Source organism: Oncorhynchus clarkii, chromosome 16, assembly GCF_045791955.1.
Source record: "Oncorhynchus clarkii lewisi isolate Uvic-CL-2024 chromosome 16, UVic_Ocla_1.0, whole genome shotgun sequence".
In the NCBI taxonomy this organism is placed as follows: domain Eukaryota; kingdom Metazoa; phylum Chordata; class Actinopteri; order Salmoniformes; family Salmonidae; genus Oncorhynchus; species Oncorhynchus clarkii.
In genome coordinates, this window is record NC_092162.1 from 45,909,638 (window position 1) to 45,919,637 (window position 10,000).

At 51.8% G+C, this 10,000-nt stretch overlaps 1 protein-coding gene across 1 annotated transcript in view; it reads right to left on the minus strand.

The window, feature by feature from the left end:
• The window catches only part of LOC139368588 (calmodulin-binding transcription activator 1-like), a 483,633-nt gene that overhangs the window by 103,004 nt on the left and 370,629 nt on the right, over positions 1-10,000 (minus strand). Inside the window, exon 6 of the mRNA XM_071107638.1 lies at positions 5,138-5,209. Coding sequence (XP_070963739.1) covers positions 5,138-5,209 — 72 coding nt within the window. The remainder of the gene's footprint in view (positions 1-5,137; positions 5,210-10,000) is intronic.

The window sequence follows — 10,000 nt, forward strand, 5'->3', positions numbered from 1 at the left end:
CTCTCACCCTGTTTCTTCTCCCCAACTCTCTCTCTCTCTCTCTCTCTCTCTCTCGCTCTCTCTCTCATCCTCTGTTTCTTCACCCCAACTCTCTCTCTATCTTTCTCTCTCTCTCTCTCTCTCTCTCATCCTCTGTTTCTTCACCCCAACTCTCTCTCTATCCTTCTCTCTCTCTCTCTCTCTCTCACCCTGTTTCTTCACCCCAACTCTCTCTCTATCCTTCTCTCTCTCTCTCTCTCTCTCACCCTGTTTCTTCTCCCCAACTCTCTCTCTCTCTCTCTCTCTCGCTCTCTCTCTCATCCTCTGTTTCTTCACCCCAACTCGCTCTCTCATTCTCTCTCTCTCTCTCTCTCTCTCATCCTCTGTTTCTTCTCCCCATCTCTGTGGTGCTGTGTGGCTGTTGGCTGCTGCTGATTTACATGTTTAATTCACTGGTGCCCTTTCCCTGTTGGTGAACAGGAAGCAGTCTCAGATCAGTGCTGCTCTCCTGTTGACAGACTACTGCTGCACAGCACAGCTCAGCTCTATAGACACAGCAAACACAGGGTAAAACAGGGTAACATAGAGTAACACAGGGCACACAGGGTAACACTGGGTAACACGGGGTAAAACAGGGTAACACTGGGTAACACTGGGTAACACGGGGAAAAACAGGCTAATACAGGGTAACAAAAGGTAACACAGGGTGACTAATGGCACACAGGGTAAAACAGGGTAACACAGGGTAAAACAGGGTAACAAAAGGTAACACACTGTAACAGAGGGCCAAACGGGGACAGGAAGAAGCAGACCAAAATAACAGGGTAGTCAAGATCCATCTGGGACATAGGGCCAGGGTGAGTCAGACCACATTGGCCTGAGTTGACCAAGGACTGCACATCAACATTGTGAGAGGCCTATGGAGACAGTAGTGAGGGCTTTGAAACACATGGAAGAGGTCAGAGTTCAATTCTTAAATAAGATAGCAGGCACTGCAATCTCCATCTGAAGAACCTTTGAGTTCTACCTCAAAGCAGATGACCCCCAAAAATATTCTGGAGTTTCTGTTGTCAGTTAGTGTTGACCAGCGCACAGCCTATTGTAGCTTGTTATAGCTCAGTGACAGAGTGTGAGAGAGAATTTGTTCGCTTCCCAAATGGCAGCCCATTCCCTATATCAGCCACTCCTTTTGACCAGGGCCAATAAGTAGTGCACGATATACGGAATAGGGTGCCATTTGGGATGCAAAATTCTGTTAGCTGGATAGCAAGGGTCTGAGTACACCTGAGTCCTCCAGAGCTGAGCTCAGCGCACACACACACACACACACACACGTACATACACAGTTTTTCTAAGCTGTTGAGCTGTGAAGGAGAGAGTGAGTGACAGGTGTGTGTGTCCTGAGACGGAGGTGAAGAGAAGTGCTGAGACAGCTCACGTCGTGTGACCCCCTCCATGTGTGTATGTGTGTGTGTGTGTGTGTGTGTGTGTGCCTGTTTCCTAGAGCCAGGCTGCAGTGTCAGGGCTAGCTTTGATCTGTCTAGCAGGCAGGCAGAAGGGTACCAGGGTGATGTCTAATCTGCCTGGCCTGCCTGCTCGGCTCCATTAGGTATGAATTAGACTTGAAGGAAGGCTTGCAGGAGCTGCTGAACCCCTCTGAACAGAGAACAAGGGGGTTAAGGGTGGACGGGGACGCAATGACTTCAGGACAAAAACAAAAACTTTCCCCTAACAGGTGTCAAGTAAAGCTAGGTCTACGACTAGAGCGCACTACCCTACCTCCACCCCCTACCTCCACCCCTACCTCCACCCCCTACCTCCACCCCATCCCCCACCCCCTACCTCCATCCCCTACCTCCGCCCCATCCCTCCACCGCCTACCTCCACCCCCTACCTCCACCCCCTACCTCCATCCCCTACCTCCAACCCCTACCTCCATCCCCTACCTCCATCCCCTACCTCCACCCCCTACCTCCATCCCCTACCTCCACCCCCTACCTCCACCCCATCCCTCCACCCCTACCTCCATCCCCTACCTCCACCCCCTACCTCCACCCCCTACCTCCATCCCCTACCTCCACCCCCTAACTCCACCCCATCCCTCCACCCCCTACCTCCACCCCCTACCTCCATCCCCTACCTCCACCCCCTACCTCCACCCCATCCCTCCATCCCGTACCTCCATCCCCTACCTCCACCCCATCCCTCCATCCCGTACCTCCATCCCCTCCCTCCACCCCATCACGTCATCCCCTACCTCCACCCCATCCCTCCACTCCATCACTTCATCCCCTACCTCCACCCCATCCCTCCATCCCCTACCTCCACTCCATCCCTTCATCCCCTACCTCCATCCCATCCCTCCATCCCCTACCTCCATCCCATCACTTCATCCCCTACCTCCACCCCTTCCCTCCATCCCATCACTTCATCCCCTACCTCCACCCCATCCCTTCATCCCCTACCTCCATCCCATCCCTTCATCCCCTACCTCCATCCCATCACTTCATCCCCTACCTCCACCCCATCACTTCATCCCCTACCTCCATCATATCACTTCATCCCCTACCTCCACCCCATCCCTCCATCCCATCACTTCATCACCTACCTCCACCCCATCCCTTCATCCCCTACCTCCACCCCATCCCTCCATCCCATCACTTCATCACCTACCTCCACCCCATCACTTCATCCCCTACCTCGATCCCATCACTTCATCCCCTACCTCCACCCCATCCCTTCATCCCCTACCTCCACCCCATCCCTCCATCCCATCACTTCATCCCCTACCTCCATCCCATCACTTCATCCCCTACCTCCACCCCATCACTTCATCCCCTACCTCCATCCCATCACTTCATCCCCTACCTCCATCCCCTACCTCCATCCCATCACTTCATCCCCTACCTCCACCCCATCCCTCCATCCCATCACTTCATCCCCTACCTCCACCCCATCATTTCATCCCCTACCTCCATCCCATCACTTCATCCCCTACCTCCATCCCATCACTTCATCCCCTACCTCCACCCCATCACTTCATCCCCTACCTCCATCCCATCACTTCATCCCCTACCTCCATCCCATCACTTCATCCCCTACCTCCACCCCATCACTTCATCCCTTACCTCCATCCCCTACCTCCACCACATCACTTCATCCCCTACCTCCATCCCCTACCTCCACCCCATCACTTTATCCCCTACCTCTATCCCATCACTTCATCCCCTACCTCCACCCCATCACTTCATCCCCTACCTCCACCCCATCCCTCCATCCCCTACATCCACCCCCTACCTCCACCCCCTACCTCCACCCCATCCCTCCATCCCCTACATCCACCCCCTACCTCCACCCCTACCTCCACCCCATCCCTCCATCCCATCACTTCATCCCCTACCTCCATCCCATCACTTCATCCCCTACCTCCACCCCATCCCTCCATCCCATCACTTCATCCCCTACCTCCATCCCATCACTTCATCCCCTACCTCCACCCCATCCCTGCACCCCATCCCTCCATCCCATCACTTCATCCCCTACCTCCACCCCATCACTTCATCCCCTACCTCCACCCCATCCCTCCATCCCCTACATCCACCCCCTACCTCCACCCCATCCCTCCATCCCCTACATCCACCCCCTACCTCCACCCCTACCTCCACCCCATCCCTTCATCCCCTACCTCCACCCCATCCCTCCATCCCATCACTTCATCCCCTACCTCCATCCCATCACTTCATCCCCTACCTCCACCCCATCCCTCCATCCCATCACTTCATCCCCTACCTCCACCCCATCACTTCATCCCCTACCTCCATCCCATCACTTCATCCCCTACCTCCATCCCATCACTTCATCCCCTACCTCCACCCCATCACTTCATCCCCTACCTCCATCCCATCACTTCATCCCCTACCTCCACCCCATCACTTCATCCCCTACCTCCATCATATCACTTCATCCCCTACCTCCACCCCATCCCTCCATCCCATCACTTCATCACCTACCTCCACCCCATCCCTTCATCCCATACCTCCACCCCATCCCTCCATCCCATCACTTCATCACCTACCTCCACCCCATCCCTTCATCCCCTACCTCCACCCCATCCCTCCATCCCATCACTTCATCCCCTACCTCCACCCCATCCCTCCATCCCATCACTTCATCCCCTACCTCCATCCCATCACTTCATCCCCTACCTCCACCCCATCACTTCATCCCCTACCTCCACCCCATCACTTCATCCCCTACCTCCATCCCATCACTTCATCCCTTACCTCCACCCCATCACTTCATCCCCTACCTCCACCCCATCACTTCATCCCCTACCTCCACCCCATCCCTCCCCTACCTCCACCCCATCCCTCCATCCCCTACCTTCACCCCCTACCTTCACCCCCTACCCACCCCCTACCTCCATCCTCTACCTCCACCCCCTACCTCCACCCCATCCCTCCACCCCCTACATCCACCCCCTACTGGGTAAATAAGGAATGAAAAGGGGGCCACAGAAAGAAAGGAGAGAGTGAGAGAGAGAAAGAAGGAGAAAGAGAGAGAAAGAGAGAGAGAGAGAGAGAGAGAGAAAGAAAGAGAAAGAAAGAAGGAGAGAGAGAGAGAGACAGAGAGAGAGAAAGGAAGGAGAGAGAGAGAGAGAGAGACAGAGAGAGAGAGATTGAAAGAAAGAAAGGAGAGAGAGAGAGAGAGAGAGAGAGAGAAATAAAGGAGAGAGAGAGAGAGAGAGAGAGAGAGTGATAGAAAGGAAGGAGAGAGAGAGAGAGAGAGAGACAGAGAGAGAGAGATTGAAAGAAAGAAAGGAGAGAGAGAGAGAGAGAGAGAGAGAGAAATAAAGGAGAGAGAGAGAGAGAGAGAGAGAGAGAGAGAGAGAGAGAGAGAGAGAGAGAGAGAGAAAGGAAAGGAGAGAGAGAGAGAGAGAGAGAGAGAGAGAGAGAGAGAGAGAGAGAAAGGAAGGAGAGAGAGAGAGAGGGAACATTGTGTGATGTCTTTTTATCTGCTGTGTGTCAGAGAAGAAGACATGCTCCTCCTTACCATTCAGGCAGTGAGAGAAAAGCTGGTGGAGTTGACCTGTGTAGGAGTAGAGGAGGGAGGAAGGATGTTACGTGTACGTGTGCTGAGGAGGGAGGGAATCTCTTACCTGGAGCAGCCAGTAGCACCTGCGGTGGAAAGTGGGGATGATGGAGGAGTGGACGTAACAGCCATACAGACACTGCAGAGGGAGGAAACACAGAGACAGAATATATTATCTACCTCACTTGCTTTGGCAATGTTAACACATGTTTCCCATGCCAATAAAGCCCTTGAATTGAATTGACAGAACAGCCATTATAAGTAACTCAACACAATAGACTGACCTCCACCCCCACTGACTCCTGATCCCTGACCTTTAACCCCTGATCACACACACAGGCCATTGTCTTCAGGACAAAGGTTGCAGTGACTTGGGACAAGCTGCTATGAAAACTGATAAGGTTGAATGGGTTAATACCACCTCGCCCCCCTATCTCTCTCTCTTCCTCTTTCTCTCCATCCCCTTTCTCCTCTCTCTTCCTCTTTCTCTCCTTTCCCTTTCCTTCTCGCCATCCCCTTTCTCCTCTCTTCCTCTTTCTCTCTCTCCCTCTCTCCCTCCCCCCCTCCCTCCCTCTCCCTCTCCCCCTCTCTCCCTCTCCCCCCCTCCCTCCCTCTCCCCCCCCCTCCCTCCCTCTCCCTCTCCCCCTCCCCCTCTCTCTCCCTCTCATTCCATTCTCATTCTCCTCTCCTTGAACATAACCACAAGACTCTCCCTCCTGCCATAACCCCCCTCTCACCTGGAGAGGTCTCCTGACAGGATGATTCAGGTGCTCCTACGTCCCCCTTCCCCACCCCCTCCCCTCCTCCTCGCCCCCTGCAGGGCCCGACATGCTACGTAGCATTACTAAAGTCAGGCATTTATTTATATCCTTATCGCACACAGATAATACAGTGCCTGGGGGCTCCTTATCAGTGGAGAGAGAGAGAGAGAGAGAGAGAGAGACAGAGAGAGACAGAGAGAGAGAGAGACAGAAAGAGAGAGCTAGAGAGAGAGAGAGAGAGAGAGAGAGAGAGAGAGCGAGAGAGAGAGAGAGCGAGAGAGAGACAGAGAGAGAGAGAGAGAGAGAGAGAGAGAGAGACAGAGAGAGAGAGCGAGAGAGAGAGAGAGCGAGAGAGAGACAGAGAGAGAGAGAGAGAGAGAGAGAGAGACAGAGAGAGAGAGCTAGAGAGAGAGAGAGAGAGAGAGAGAGAGAGAGAGAGAGACAGAGAGAGAGAGAGAGAGAGACAGAGAGAGAGCTAGAGAGAGAGAGAGAGAGAGAGAGAGAGAGAGAGCGAGAGAGAGACAGAGAGAGAGAGAGCTAGAGAGAGAGAGAGAGAGAGAGAGAGAGAGAGAGAGAGAGAGAGAGAGAGAGAGAGAGAGAGACAGAGAGAGAGCTAGAGAGAGAGAGAGAGAGAGAGAGAGAGAGAGAGAGAGAGAGAGCTAGAGAGAGAGAGAGAGAGAGAGATAGAGAGACAGAGAGAGAGCTAGAGAGAGAGAGAGAGAGCCGGAGCACAGCCACAGAGTCCAGGTCAAAAGTAGTTCACTCTATAGGGAACAAGGTGACATCTGGGATGCAAGCTAACAGCTACAGCAGCACAACATTACAACACAACACCTGGGCTAGAGGTAGGGCAGCGGTTCACTCCACTTACTCCAAAACCTTCCCAATGCTCCTCATACTCTGAATCCTATGGGCTCTGTCCAAAGGTACTTCACTATGGCCTATATGAATAGTATACCATTTTGGAAGCGGCCCTACTCAGAGAGGCCTACAATCCCAGCTCCCTGGTTTACAGCCACAGCTAGTCCTGTTACAGCCTCACACTGAATCTGGCTGGCAGCGGGGAAATACACTGTGTAATGCAATATTTGTGATGTGAACAGAGTAGTAGTGGATTCCTCTTAAGACAAGGAGTTTGCTTTGCTCTTGGAGGAATAAATCAATCTAGTCTAGTGTTTGTTTAAGCCTCTTGTTCTCCAAACCACTCTGGGATATCTGTTTATTTAGAAAGGAAGAGGAGCTGGAGTGGTTTACTGCATGGCAGCCTGACACACACACACACACACACACACACACACACACACACACACACACACACACACACTATTCACTAGTGTTCAATAAGGTAAACAGTGTTTCCCAGGGCCGTGTAGATCTGAAAGGGTAGGAGGTGGTAGAGAGGAGGTGAGTGGTGTGAGGAAGTATGTGTCTCTATGTTTTGGTCTTGTTAAACTAAAAACCAGTTCTAAAGAGTAGGGCCTGCAGAGGAACTGAGTCTGGATTAACACCAGTTCTAAAGAGTAGGGCCTGCAGAGGAACTGAGTCTGGATTAACACCAGTTCTAAAGAATAAGGCCTGCAGAGGAACTGAATCTGGATTAACACCAGTTCTAAAGAGTAGGGCCTGCAGAGGAACTGAGTCTGGATTAACACCAGTTCTAAAGAATAAGGCCTGCAGAGGAACTGAGTCTGGATTAACACCAGTTCTAAAGAGTAGGGCCTGCAGAGGAACTGAGTCTGGATTAACACCAGTTCTAAAGAGTAGGGCCTGCAGAGGAACTGAGTCTGGATTAACACCAGTTCTAAAGAATAGGGCCTGCAGAGGAACTGAGTCTGGATTAACACCAGTTCTAAAGAGTATGGCCTGCAGAGGAACTGAGTCTGGATTAACACTCATTTGCAAACATCAAACAGTCTGATTAATTATACCAACGTACCACAGCAGTGCCACAGACACCGGGCTGGGTGTGGAAAGACCATCACACATCTTAACATACGCATAAACACACACAGTAATGAGAGCACAAACACAGCACACATATAGACACACTCACATGAGCAAACACACACACATAAACAAACACACATAGATAAGCATGATACAATAGATCAATTAGTCACCGGGTGTTCCAATTGTCTACAACACAAAGCAGCCATTTAGTGATAATACCAGCGCTACAGAGCACCACGTGACATGTGATGTGGACTTCCATCTGGTCTCATTGTTACACTGTAACACCATCCATTACTTCTGTTTGCAACAGAATGCATACCTCCACCCACTCCCACTGCTCTGTCATACATTACTCCTGTCTGGAATAGAACGCATACCTCCACCCACTCCCACTGCTCTGTCATCCATTACTTCTGTCTGGAATAGAACGCATACCTCCACCCACTCCCACTGCTCTGTCATCCATTACTTCTGTCTGGAATAGAACGCATACCTCCACCCACTACCACTGCTCTGTCATACATGACTTCTGTCTGCAACAGAATGCATACCTCCATCCACTACCACTGCTCTGTCATACATTACTTCTGTCTGCAACAGAATGCATACCTCCACCCACTACCACTGCTCTGTCATACATTACTCCTGTCTGGAATAGAACGCATGCCTCCACTCACTACCACTGCTCTGTCATCCATTACTACTGTCTGGAATAGAACGCATACCTCCACCCACTACCACTGCTCTGTCATCCATTACTCCTGTCTGGAATAGAACACATACCTCCACCCACTACCACTGCTCTGTCATCCATTACTCCTGTCTGGAATAGAACGCATGCCTCCACTCACTACCACTGCTCTGTCATCCATTACTACTGTCTGGCAATGGACAGTTATAGACACACAGTTATAGACACAGTTATAAACACACAGTTATAGACACTCAGTCTCATTTTCACACATACATGTACACACTGACACTCATTCACATACACTGTCAGACAAAGCACGCCTACAGACAGAGCTCAGTACACTCCAAGTGCTTATCAGTAATTCAAGACCCATATCATTTACCAGTGTTTGTGAGTCTCTCTCCAGGCTGAGCGGCTTGGTGACAAAGTGACAGCAGCAGAGCCATTATTTGCTGTCTTCGGGCTGTGACAGATGACAGCACATCACTGGGCCAGCATTTCAACCAGAATTACACACGCACACACATAGTGACACGCAAGCACACGCACTTGCTGACAAAAACACATACCGAACACACACACACACGCACGCACGCACGCACGCACGCACACACGCACACACACACACACACACACACACACACACACACACACACACACACACACACACACACACACACACACACACACACACACACGCACACAGTTTCTCAGTGTGTACATTTCCTCTCTCCTGACACTCACTGGCAGATTTCTGCTACTTTGTACTGAAGGTGCAACAGAGTAACGATAGAACATGAGACAACACACCACTGTTGAAAATCATTTACAAGCACCGTGGCTATAATGTATTCACTCCGTGTCATTGTAGTCAGGACACAATAAGAGTTACAACCACGGACGCCCTCCAAAGTCAAACACCGATGAAGCAAATTCATTTGGGAGATGTCACTCAAAAAAACACCGCTACGGCAACAGAACGGTCACCTGGTTGAATGAGGTGGCATTGCTCCCTGCCCTGAACATGTTCCCTCCATTGTGAGTCGGAGCAGAGGTGGGGGCAGAGTTCAATGAGGACCAATGGGTCACAGACAGACATACAGCCAGACAGACAGGCAGGCAGGCAGGCAGGCAGGCAGGCAGGCAGGCAGGCAGACAGGCAGGCAGGCAGGCAGGCAGGCAGGCAGGCAGGCAGGCAGGCTCACAGACAGACAGACAGACAGACAGACAGACAGACAGACACAGAGGGTGTATCCTAAATGACACTGTGTTCCCTATAGTGTGCTACTTTTGATCAGGGCCCATATAGGGAATAAAGTGCCCTTTGGGACATAACCAAACACACACCCAGCTCCCCAGACCAGAGCAGAGCAGTCCAGACCAGTCCAGACCAGTCCAGAGCTGTCCAGACCAGTCCAGAGCAGTCCAAACCAGTCCAAAACAGTCCAGACCAGCCCAGAGCAGTCCAGTCCAGACCAGTCCAGCGCAGTCCAGACCAGTCCAGAGCAGTCCAGACCAGAGC